The 13,356-nt window shown below is 38.2% G+C and overlaps 1 protein-coding gene across 2 annotated transcripts in view; it reads left to right on the top strand.

Moving 5' to 3' along the window:
• Positions 1-13,356, top strand: part of CAMKMT (calmodulin-lysine N-methyltransferase) — a 266,966-nt gene that overhangs the window by 216,867 nt on the left and 36,743 nt on the right. Inside the window, exons 5-7 of one of the 2 annotated variants that reach the window (XM_034427664.3) lie at positions 6,098-6,152; positions 7,243-7,306; positions 13,263-13,329. The exons of the other annotated variant lie outside the window; for it this stretch is intronic. Of the exons in view, the coding sequence (XP_034283555.2) occupies positions 6,098-6,152; positions 7,243-7,306; positions 13,263-13,329 (186 nt within the window). The remainder of the gene's footprint in view (positions 1-6,097; positions 6,153-7,242; positions 7,307-13,262; positions 13,330-13,356) is intronic. 2 annotated transcript variants of the gene reach the window in all.

Consider the following 13,356-nt stretch of genomic DNA (forward strand, 5'->3'; position numbering starts at 1 on the left):
TTCCTTGATGCCATTTATGCCTGCTCCAAAGGAAATGGAGAATGCAGATTTCATCTCCAAGTACTGTAGATTCACCCAGGAAACAGTCCATCAGTTATCACAGATTGCACCTTCAAGTTCTAACATCACCATTAAAATAAAGTCCAACAGCCCAATCAAACACTGAGTGTTCCCTCAGGCTGTAGACTGTGTATTATTCCTTTGTAATTATCATATGTAAAGATCACTGTAAGACATAGCTCCATAAATCCAGTTAGGTTCAGTTGTAGGAAATAACTTTTTACTGTTTCTAATAAAGTCCTTCATTTTTATATCTGTTTTTAAGCTGCTCATCCAAATCCTGACACTAACAACAATTGAACTGAGGCAGAAACCTGCATATGAATGCTTGCACAATATCCTCATCTGTGGTGTTTAAACATGAGAGTCGGGGGGGGGGGTTAGAGCTTGTCCGGATAGTTTTCTGAACATCAGTACTGTAGGTGGGAGGGGTAGATATGGCGGGAGCAGGGGGCCATATCGTGTTAGGGGAGTGCGCACTCGCTGTTTACGAGCGGTGGTGTGCTCCGGCCCCCAAGGCTCTACTTGCTCCTCAGGTTGCATAGACCCTCAGGACCCAGGCTTCCGGCTGATGCTGTGCAATGCCAGGTCCGTAGTAAACAAAGCCCCCCTCATTTGTGATCTTGTTCAGGAGGGGGGTGCGGACCTGGCAGGTGTTACGGAGACCTGGTTGGGCCAGGAGGGAGGGTTCCCCTCGTTGAAATGTGCCCGCCAGGTTTCCAAGCATTCCATCAGCCGAGGTCACAGGGGAGGGGCGGGGGGGTAGCGGTTATTATTAAAGAAGGTCTGAGACCGAGGGAGGCCATTGTTCCTCAGACGGCCGGCTGTGAATCCCTTTTTGTGAAATGGGGTCATGGGGTTCAGATGGGTTTGCTGATCACGTACCTGGCTCCCTGCCATGTGGCAACAGCCCTGCCCGAGCTACTCAACGTCATCGCCGCGGTGGCAGTTGATACCCCTAGGCTTATGGTCATGGGGGATTTCAACCTGCCGTCTGTGGGTGAGACGTCTGAGGTGGCTCGGGAGTTCATGGCTTCCATGGCAGCTATGGACCTGACTCAGTTAATTCATGGCCCTACCCACACGGGGGGAAACACGCTGGATCTGGTTTTTGTCTCTGGACAGTGGTTGAGGGATCTTGAGATAGGGGATATAGTTACCGAACCCTTGTCATGGTCAGATCACTCTCTCCTTCATCTCGACCTTTGAACCGCTGCACCCCGCCGCAGGGAGGCGGAGCTGGTAAGATGGTTCCGCCCCAGGCTCCTGATGGAACCTGTCAGATTCCAGATGGAGCTTGAGCCATTTCCTGAGGCTCTGGCACACGCCTCGACTGGAGACCTAGTGGCCGCCTGGGATAGGGCAGCTGCTGGAGCTCTGGATCGGGTCGTGCCTTTGCGGCCTCTTACCCGGCGCCGATCTCAATTGGCTCCTTGGTTTACCGAGGAGCTGAGGGAGTTGAAGCGCCGGAAGAGACGCCTAGAGAGTAGTTGGAGGGCCAGTCTTTCTGAATCAGACCGGACACTAGTAAGATCCCATATTAGGAATTACTTAGTGGCGATAAAAGCAGTGAAATGTAGCTATTTTGCTGCTCTTATTGCATCATCAGATAACCGCCCGGCCGCCCTCTTTAGGGTGACCCGCTCCCTGCTCCACCAGGAAGCGCAGGAGGACCCCTTGGAGGGTAGAGCCGAGGATTTTGTTCAGTATCTGTATGACAAAATCACTCAGATTCAGGAAGATTTGGACTCCGACTGGGTAGCCTCAGGGGGAGAGACGGGGCAGGTCTTGAGAATGTTATCTGGGATGAGTTTGATCCTGTGACTCCTGAGGACGTGGACAGGATTCTGGGCAGACTGAACGCGACCACTTGTTTATTGGACCCGTGTCCTTCCTGGTTAGTGCTGGCTTCCCAGGAAATGACACGAGGCTGGCTCCAGGGGATTATAAATGCTTCCTTGGGTGAGGGTGACTTTCCCGCTGCCTTGAAAGAGGTGGTGGTGAGGCCTCTCTTCAAGAGCCTTCCCTGGACCCGGCAATGTTGGTAAACTATCGTCCGGTCTCCAACCTTCGCTTTGTGGTGAAGGTTGTTGAGAGTGTGGTTGCGCAACAGTTCCCCCAGCACTTGGATGAAACATCGTATCTGGATCCTTTCCAGTCGGGCTTCAGGCCGAAAACGGATTCAGCACGGAAACGGCATTGGTCGCGTTGGTGGATGATCTCTGGAGGTCTCGGGACAGGGGGTGCTCCTCTGTCCTGGTCCTGTTAGATCTCTCAGCGGCTTTTGATACCATCGACCATGGTATCATGCTACACCGGTTGGAAGAGTTAGGGGTGGGAGGCATTGTGTTGCAGTGGTTCTCCTCCTTTCTCTCTGACCGGTCGCAGTCTGTGTTGACAGGGGGGCAGAGGTCGACCCCGAGGCCCCTCATATGTGGGGTGCCACAAGGGTCGGTCCTCTCGCCCCTCCTGTTCAACATTTATGTGAAGCCGCTGGGTGAGATCATCCGTGGTTTTGGGGTGAAGTACCATCAGTACGCTGATGACACCCAGCTGTACATCTCCACCCCAGACCACCCCAACGATGTCCTTGAAGTGATGTCCCGGTGCCTGGAGGCCATGCGGATCTGGATGGGGAGGAATAGGCTCAGGCTCAACCCATCCAAGACCGAGTGGCTGTGATTTCCGACGTCCTGATATAGTCAGTTGGTGCCATCACTGACTATTGGGGGTGAATCATTGGCCCCCACAGAGAGGGCATGCAACCTGGGCGTCCTCCTGGATTCACGGCTGTCTTTAGAAGAGCACTTGACGGCCGTGACCGGGAGGATTTTTCATCAGGTTCTCCTGATCCGCCAGTTGCGTCCCTTTCTGGATCGGGACTCCTTACGCACAGTCACTCATGCCCTCATGACCTCCCGCCTGGACTATTGTAACGCTCTCTACATGGGGCTCCCCTTGAGGAGCACCCGGAGGCTCCAACTGGCACAGAGTGCGGCCGCGCGGGTGGTAATGGGAGCGACATGGCGTTCCCATGTAACACCCCTCCTGCGTGAGCTGCACTGGCTCCCGGTGGTCTTCCGGGTGCGCTTCAAGGTTTTGGTTACCACCTTTAAAGCACTCCTTGGCTCAGGACCTGGGTACTTGCGGTACCGCCTACTACCACCAATAGGCTCCCACCAGCCGTTACGCTCCCATAGAGAGGGGCTCCTCTGGGTGCCATCAGCCAAACAATGCCGACTGGCGGCCCCCAGGGGGAGAGCCTTCTCTGTGGGGGCACCTACTATCTGGAACGAGCTCCCCCCAGAGATATGGAGGATCCCGGATCTGCGCACCTTCCACCGCGCCTTAAAGACCTTTTTATTTCACCAGGTGTTAAATTGATTGGGGTTTTAATTTGTCTGGGCCAAAACTATTTAATTTTATTTTAATTCCACTTTTAAATTTTGTATGTATGTATTTTATTGTTTGGCTGTGCACCACCCTGAGCCCTTCGGGAGTAGGGTGGTATAGAAATAAAATAATAAAATAAAATAAAATAATAAAAAAATAAAATAAAATAAAATAAAATAAAATAAAATAAAATAAAATAAAAAAAATAAAATAAATAAAATAAAATAAAATAAAATAAAATAAAATAAAATAAAATAAAATAAAATAAAATAAAATAAAATAAAATAAAATAAAATAAAATAAAATAAAATAAAATAAAATAAAATAAAATAAAATAATAAAATAAAATAAAATAATAATAAAATAAAATAAAATAAAATAAAATAAAATAATAAAATAAAATAAAATAATAAAATAATAATAAATAAAAAATAAAATAAAATAAAATAAAATAAAATAATAAAATAAATAAAATAATAAAATAAAATAAATAAAATAATAAAATAAAATAAAATAAAATAAAATAAAATAAAATAAAATAAAATAAAATAATAAAATAAAATAAAATAAAATAATAATAAAATAAAATAAAATAAAATAAAATAAAATAAAATAAAATAAAATAAAATAAAATAAATAAATTGACTATCCAGACCATATAAAAGTTTCCTTTCTGGTGTCCTGGGACATATTTGAACTGAAGATCCTTAGTGTGAAAACTGATTTGGGTGGCATAGATGTCAAAAAGCATCAATTCAAACTTCAATGTGCATTTTTAAATGATGATGAGATGTTACTAAACTCTGATGCATCATTCATATCAAGGCCAGTCTGTCTTTTCAAAGCTCATACAATGGTGGATGCTGCCATCTTTCTACTGTAAGTCCACCTACTAGAAGAAAAAAAGGGGAAAAAAGAATTGGCATAGATTGAACATATGACAGGTCCTCAACTTCAGCTGAGTAGATCAGCTTTGTTTTGAATGACTAAAGAGTCCTAGGTGTGAAAGAGTGAGAAGAGGAATAGCAGCATTAGCATTTCTTTGTAGAAAATTTCCCCAGGAACAGATTAGATCTATGGGCTTTTACGCATGCAATTTATCAGACTCTACAATTTTGAGAAAAACTTCCCTGCAGTTGCTACATTTACAAGAAAGATGTGCTGAGGATTTGAAAATACTGTTTCATCCAAACATGCATGTCACTCCAAAGAAATCCAGGGGAAGAAACAGATGCTTTGTGTTACTTTCAAAATACATTACACTAAGGTCATTTAATTTTTTCTGGCTGAATGCTTGACAAAGTTCTGACTTGTTAATATGTATGTGTAGAGTTCTGTCCTGTTTTTACCCTGCTCTTCCTGTATTGATCACAGAAACATAGGAAGCTTTCTTATACTGAATAAAATTATTAATCCATCTAACCCATATTATCTTTAGAGACTGGCAGCGGCTATTCAGGTTTTTAGACAGGATTTTTTTCCCCAGTCTTACTTGGAGATCATAAGGATTAGTAGAGGGCTTTCTAAACACAAAGTTGTGCTCTACCACTGAACAATGAAACCTCTGGATATGTTTGGATAGGGACACTCTACTTCTTGGAAACCCTTTCAGCTTTGTCTAAATCCAAAAGGAAAGAATAAGATGTACAATAAAACACTAGAAGGCCGTTAAGACTTGGAAAACAGAAAATCACTGTAAGAATACCCTATTTTATGATATATCATTAGCATTATATTTAATTGTCATGACTACTAATACCAGACTGCATAGAAATTGTATTTTACCATAAACATGGATTGTAAGTTGTTTTATATTAAGAGGTAAAAAAATATAAAAACACACTTTCGAATCGGTATTCCATGTGTACATGTTCAAGTCCATTGTGAGCAAATGACTGATATGCAGTACCATAAGTTTTCAGCTGTGCCATAGACATGCTTACTTTTGAAAAATCTTACTTATGAGCAACAGGATTTTTGCCAAGTGTTTTTACTGGCAAAGTGATTGTTCTAACAGACTTCTTAATACAATCTTTTATAATCTATTTCCAATTTAAAAGGCATAAGCTATCTTTTCACCTGTAGGCTGATATTTTTTTAACTTGAGGTATATAGTTCATTCTAAGTGTTTGCAATGTCAGTTACAATTGATAACTATTTCATTCTACAGTTCTACAGAGGGAGAGAGGGAGAGGAAGAGGGGGGGAGAGACAGAGAGAAAAAGAAATAATATTAATTCCTCCATTTACTTGTCTAACTGTTTTTGAAGGAATGAATGTGAATTAACGGTGTTATCCTTTCCTAACAATTATCTTTCGCTACTCTAGCTAGTTTAGTTCTAAAAGACAGAGCCATTGACAAGGGAGAAAAAAAGAACCTTCTCGGATTTTTTCAGCTCAGCGGTGGTAATGTTGCACTGAACACTAATGAGGGAACCCCCACTGGTTTGCCTGCTTTGTGACTTTTCTATTTCATAATTATTTTTAAAACGCAAAACGACATGAGGTAGCCCAGTCATGCCTCTGCTACTTCCTGCTACCTCGGTGTTCACTACAGATGGCAATTTGTTCTTGTAACATATATGTCTCTCTGACCATTTTCATCTAATTTGTATGGGTTCTACCATTTCCTTTCTCTCTTTCAGGGGCCTTGCTGTGTGTGAGCTGGGGGGTGGCATGACATGCTTGGCTGGGCTTATGGTAGGTCTTTTCTCAATCCCATTTCTATTCAGAGGGGGGAACAAAAGGGAAAAATGTTCCAGTGCCTCCAACGACTGGGTCAGAGAACTGTCAACAGAATCAGCTGCAGTCAAGCTGCAGAATCTTCAGAGACCTTCTAGACTGACTGGCTTTCGTATTATATCGATTTTATGGTTGCCTCGACGAGGAGAAACATTTTACCTCAGTGTAGTCAATATCTCTTGTTGTGACATTCCAGGCCACATACACTCCGTCTTTCAGAGCCATAGCTAACGCTCCCCCGCGCCCCCCCTTTCAGATTATACTTCACCATTTGCTAAGATACAGGAATAGCCTGGCGAATCACAGTTGGAGCACCATGATATAGCTGCTAATGTTTTGCCTGCATTATTACACCAACAAACATGATCCAGAGCTCTCGGTAATTAGATTCTTTTGAATTAGATTGGCCATTCAGAAGCGTCATTCACCATTCTCTAGGTTCTGAGTCATGTATTCAGGAGATATTATGTAGCAGTGCAGTGCATTAGACAAGTTTTTATGTCTCTACAAATAAAAGCATATTGTTACACTGATTGGCATTTGACAAACCTGTCGTTCTTACACAATGTGTCGAGGTTACAGCCCAATGTGCGAGCATGTCAAAGCTCACAAAAAAATTACCCTTACAAAGCCATCTGCCTGCAATGCAAAGTTATATGAAGGGCATCAGGCAGTCAGACAGAAGCAAGCTGAAAGGCAGAGTGACAGCCTCGGATGATGGCTCTACTAGATAAACAGAAGCCCGCAAATGAAAGCCTCTCAGAATACCATCATCCGCTGTCACAATGCAATTACGGAACTGAATGATAGCAAGATAGAGGCTCCCGCAAATGGAATGATAAAAGTATTGACTGATTTGATTGAATGATTAAAATAATGCAGACATAAAATGAAAAAAGATTGAAGACTGTTACAGGGAAATAGGTGAGGAAGCATGATACTGAAGGCTTGTCACTCCTGTCTTCACTTCCACACAGACAAGCATATTTGCTCATTGTTTGCTGTGCTCTTTCTCTCTCCCTCTCCCCTCCCCCTCCCCCCTTTCCAGGTTGCTATTTCTGCAGATGTCAAAGAAGTTCTGTTAACTGATGGAAATGAAAAGGCTATCCAAAGTATCCTTATTCAGTTAGAAAACTGGTGTGTTGGATTCATTCCATTTTGTTGGGTTCATGCTCAGTGTAAAAATAGAACAAGGGGTTATATAACAATATGCATTATTTATATTGTGGGTGTGCATTTGTGTGGATGTGTAGATATACATATATATAAATTCATATTAAATATAAAACACACACATCCTGAATAATTATTTATTTGGAAAAAATATATATGTGATTTTTTGAGTGGTGGAGAAGTTAATTATATAGTGTTTCTAAACATATATTCACTTATTCCATTTTATTTTTATTATTAAGATCCATATTTGTCAATTTTCAGTGATTTCATTCCATCAACATTGAAAATAGAATGTTAATTACAACTGATGTTGCAGTTTTTAAAATTCAACATCAGCTGCAATAAAAATTTCTACTTCTTTTATTCGGCTATTTTACACTGAGTTTGCTTTAAGATATTATAGTATGTAAATATGTCCCTTTTGCATATTTATCTTATTTTTACAGTTGGGTTGTATTTAATCAGGTATACACAGTATCACCCCTTGCAACCTATCCCTAACTTCATGCAAGATGGATCTGCATTCAGTTAATGAACATTGTCCAATATTTCTCGTGGACTAAGATTTTCAAATATTTCTATCCATTCCATACATTTTTATTATTATCAAATTTGAATTCATTTTATATTTAATCCTATTAGTATATATGCAGGTAAACAATTTACACTTTAATGTGACTGCAAATTATTCCCCCTGAGTTAACTAAGTGTCTACAATAGCACAAGAGCTGAATCCCATAGTGAATATTAATGGCTGTCAGAAATTGAGAAGGAGCTGCAGAAGGTATCTGTTTGCTTTGCTTCTTGATGATAATGACATTTGCATGTTAAGGGCCTTCCTTTGGCAGGTGATATTCTAATGTCAAAGTTACAGAGAAATCTTTGTTAGTGTTATCAAACGATCTTCTTTCTCAAGTCTATTCAAGCTTTAGAGGGACATTTTTAAGAAGAGAAAAATGTGGTTACAATGCATGTTTAATTCTAATACAAGGTATTGTCTAGGAGACTTAAAGAACACATTTATTCTTTTTTTGGACTCTCAAGGTAGCTATAACTGTTTCAGTTAGTTGGAGAATTCAGAGATAAAAGCAGACCTAACTAGAAACACAGCCCATCTTTAAAAAAAATATGATGTACAAGAGCTTTAAAATAAAGGGAATGCAGAGTCTTGTTGTAATATTTATCCAGGAAAATAGTACTCCTCTTACTTCAGAAAATAAGATCTAATTATATGTAATATAGGCACAATGGTCAAGTATCTTACTTTGCTTTACATTATATCTGTAAACACACACACACAAACACACAAATTAGGTAAATATCTTTACGAATGAATATATGGGAGACAGGCTTATTTAGCAGTGAGGCAAATAGATCCCAGTACTCAACTTCTGTGTAACCATGTACAGGCTGGTGCTGTTGGATGTTAAATATTGCATCCTCTTTTAGATGCCTATACAGTTATCCATCAAAATCTGCTGTAAAATTTTACGGGCTGGATCCATAATACTAAATAAATGTTTTAGCAAATTAATTTAGCATTAAGAGGCTTAGTTTTTACTTTTAGTTTTATTGGGTTATACTTTGGTGTGATCTGATGCTTGTACCTGGCACTAAGATTCACTCTTAAATAATTTTATGCAATTTTACTTAAGTAATGTAAGACAAATTTCCTATCTGAGCCTTTCTACAACAGATGTAACAGTATAACAGCAAATAGAATACATAGGGTGGTTTTTAGGGAAGCATTATTTACTTAAAATGAAAAGTCAGGTAGATATATTTCCAGTAAAATAGTGTTGTAAATATATCCTATTCATCCTTTCAGTACTATTTCTATGATATGTGACCAATTAATTTTCTACAACCTGCATCTTTGAATTCTAAATTAAGTCTTTAGTTTTGTACCCTATTAAAAAGCAATTAAATTAAAATGCTGTTTTTGTTTAAAAATAGAATTTACTTTTGTTCTTTAAACTTTTTAATAACTCCAAATTATATGCCAGTCTCCCTTTTTATAACCCTGTAATCCCTGGCACTATCATATCAAAAAAACACCTTTCTAAAAGTTAAAATGATGTCAATCCGGGAAGAGGGGGAATCGCAGTAAGAAGCCAGGAAATCACTGAGCAAGCCTGCTAATTATTCTTAATAGGCAAGATGAACACATTCAGCAACAAATGACTGCATCAGAGAAATGTCACTGAAAATTGACTTGGAATAGTGCTTTGGGTCTGAGCATCCATTTTTATATTATTGTCATTAGCCTACTTATTATTTTTGCTCTTATTAGTGTTATTCACAGGGGACAAGGAGTTCTATTTTTGTGAAATTTTACATTTGGGAGAGGGGGGGATTTGATTCCCCCCCCCCACAAAGTCACATATTCACATCCCATCAGTCATTGATGGTTTTACTGTCAGTTCATTTGTGTGAGTAGTAATTTCATTTGCTATTGGGTTGTCAAACCATGTGCTCTCTAAATGCAAAATCAATATCGATCGATATATGGAACCAAAAAAACCCTCTGTATTTGTATTAACTATTTCAGGTTTTAAGCCATTTTGGTTCATATCATATTTTAATCCTAATATTCCTGAGCAATGCTATCTGACATACTGTAAATATATTTCACTTATTCTACATAGATAGTACTCTACATAGATAGATAAATCATCTGAATCTTTTAAACTACAATGCAAACAAATGAAACTACACTTCAGAAAAACATTATTTGCAATCTTTAATAAGAGAAATAAGGAGTTTGTATGGGTATATTTTGGAGAGTTTTATTGTTTGAAATAAAATATCCAGAGAGAAAGAAACTATGCCAAAATGAAATTTAGTAATCAACTGAACATAAGATTTATATCTTTTAAATGAGAATAAATGTTGATCTGATTGTGAAGGTTCTATGCTACATAGTGTGCTTAAAAAAATAAAAGTTGGGTGAACTTTCAGAGAAAGTTTCACATTCAAAGAACATATGAACATATGAATATTTTAAAAATATTTAACACATTCCTTAAGGTTGTCTGCTCTCTATGTTATTTACTCTCCTGTATTATTATTATTATTATTATTATTATTATTATTATTATTATTATTATTATTATTATTAAATTTTTTATACCGCCCTTCTCCCAAAGGACTCAGGGCGGTGTACAGCCAAAAATAAAACCCACAACTATATGAAAGTTAAAAGACAATTTAAAAATATTAAATAATTTGGCCGAAATAAATTTATATACATTTTTGCCCATGAAATTGAGAAAAAAAGAATACGTTTTAGGTGCAATTAAATTATTCCATAATATAAATGCAGCTATTAAATATAACTATGGAATTTTGTATGGAATTTTGACTAATCTAAAAAAAGTCTAGGTTGAAGCTGTGCGTGTTTAGAATATGGATTTTTGTAGTAATGCAAGTCACTTATAGTTCAGTAACAGTGAGGTTTGTGTTCAGTAACAGTGGGATGTTTGTATGTGTGTAACCTGGTACAGGGCTGAATTCCTAAGGCAACTTATACCTAAATCAACATTATTGAAATTAAAATTATTGAAAGGTGTTACAAGAACTAAATTTGAGAGCTTTATTGGCCTGTGTTCAATTAACAGGTGGGTGGGTGTTCAGTTACAATATTTAAGTCTTTTCCCCCCTATGATTTAGATAATGTTATTTTACAGAATTCCATGAAATATTTTCAAAGGCAAATCTAAGCTACAGGAGGAAGTAAACATTAATACCATCATTGTCATCATCATCTTCAGCATTGTTGTCTTATAAACCATTATTGATGAATATGTGTGAACAAAGAAACAAAATTTAAGCATTTTTCTAATAGTATTCTAATCAACATAAACTGCTATTGTTAGTGCAATCATGCCTACTGAATATTTAACAATAGTCAATAAAAAGTATAGATTTGTTTCTTTGGACTTGTACAAAATATTGTTGCTATTTTAGTAGAAATAGTTGGTGTATCTGCAAAGTTTGTTAAATAATATACAGTAGCTACTCCCTTGTCAGGCAATTCTGAACTAATTCAGTTCAAATTATTCAGGTTTGAAAATCAAATTTATTGCCAGATCATATAATCTTAAATTCAAATGCCTAGAAATATTGAGAAAAAATGAGCTTCATTGCTGTGTAAACATATTAAAGATTGAAATTTATATCTATTCTCCATCTGGGTGACTTTTGGTCATCTCTGTTTAGAGTATACAATTGTACAGTGTAATGTCGTGCCTTGACAAGAATGATGCTTTAAAGATTTGTACGTACATACACATACATACATACATACATACATACATGCTATCAAGGCAAGAACACAGAACTGAGTGCTGATCTTATGTTTAGTGCTACAACACCCATAATTTCTCACCAGGGAGCACCTGCAAACAGATGATCGTGCGGCTCAGCTGGGATCGTCAAAGGCTTTAAAAAGTATTTTTTCTACAACCTCTTCAGAGATTGTAGAAAAAATGCTTTTAAGAGCCTCTGATGATCCAAGCTGAGTTGCCTGATCGGCAGAGGCTTTTTTCTTTTAAATGCCTCTGATGATCCAAGCTGAGTTGTCTGATCGGCAGAGGTTTTTAAAAGGAAAAAAGCCTCTGCCGATCAGGCAACTCAACTTGGATTGTCAGAGCCTTGTGAAAGCATTTTTTTACAACCTCTTCGCGGAAGAGGTTGTAGGAAAAATGGTTTTAAAAGTAAAAAAAAATTGGCCACGCCCACCCAATCACATTCCCCCCCCCACTAAGCCACGCCCACAGAACCGGTAGTAACAAATTTTAGATTTCACCACTGGTGTAAAGGATATATCAACTTAAAGGAAACATTTCTTCTTCCTTAAATGAAAAATGAAATAAAAACTAAGACAATACTTTCTAGTAAGACTCATATCCAAATGATTATGGTTCGTTACAGAGTCAGCCAGATATTTAGACTGGATTTGGTATTTTTAACTATCTATGGAGTCCTTTCCAAGAACCTTAGATAGGGAGATGTTATTAAAGATTTCATCACAGGACGTGATCAATTCCAAGGAAAGCTGCCTTTTGCAATTGACCAATGGTGGTTTTGTCAATGCCAGGGGTCTTCACATGGTGCTCCAGATCTTATGGAATTGCATCCAAAGCACCTATCACTATGGTACTATCTTTGCTTTCTTTTGCCACCATTCTTCTATTTGCAGGTATTTATATATTGCGATTTTCTCTAGTTCTTTCTCTTCTCTTCTGCTGTCTACAGGTACTGCCATGTCCACTATCCAGACTTTTTTGTCTTTCTTATTAACAATTGCTAAGTTTGGGGTATTAGGTGGCAGGTGCTTGTGTGTAATGCCAATAGTATTTATTAGGCAAATTATATTTATTGCAAATCTTCCAGTGCACCATTGTTCCTACTTTGTCATGTGATTGTTTGTAGTCAGTTTGTGACAGCTAAGTAGGTGGTCCACTGTTTCATCAGCTTTTTTTTTTTTTGGCAAAGGTGGCAATTGCTGCTTTCTCAATTCTGGCTTTGTATGTTGGTGTCATTGTTCTTATTACTATTACATTTGAATAATTAATGCTATCCTGCTTTTATTTCATCTAGAAACTACACAGATCTAGGCCTACTTAATTTCAACAAAGTTGCTGATTTTTGTGCCTTCGGTCTAGAATTTACCTATAGGCAAATTGGAATGCATGCATACACTGTAATCAGTAAATCAAGGAAGTAAAGTTCAACAAGATTTCCTTAAGATTTTTCCACGTATATACATGAGTGAAGAGTGACACAGTAGACATGTACATATACATGTAATTAATTACAATTTTCAAGAGTCCTTGCGTGTTACTTGATTGGAACATATTTACAGATAATTCTTAACATATGTTAAAGATGTATGTGATATCATCACAAGAAATAAAAAAGTTGGAGTGTTCAGAGCTAAAGCCATCTCAAGCAGGTAAGATGTTTCATATTCTTCACAACT

This window comes from Pantherophis guttatus, chromosome 1 (assembly GCF_059756535.1).
Source record: "Pantherophis guttatus breed Tessera chromosome 1, ASM5975653v1, whole genome shotgun sequence".
Classification (NCBI taxonomy): Eukaryota; Metazoa; Chordata; class Lepidosauria; order Squamata; family Colubridae; genus Pantherophis; species Pantherophis guttatus.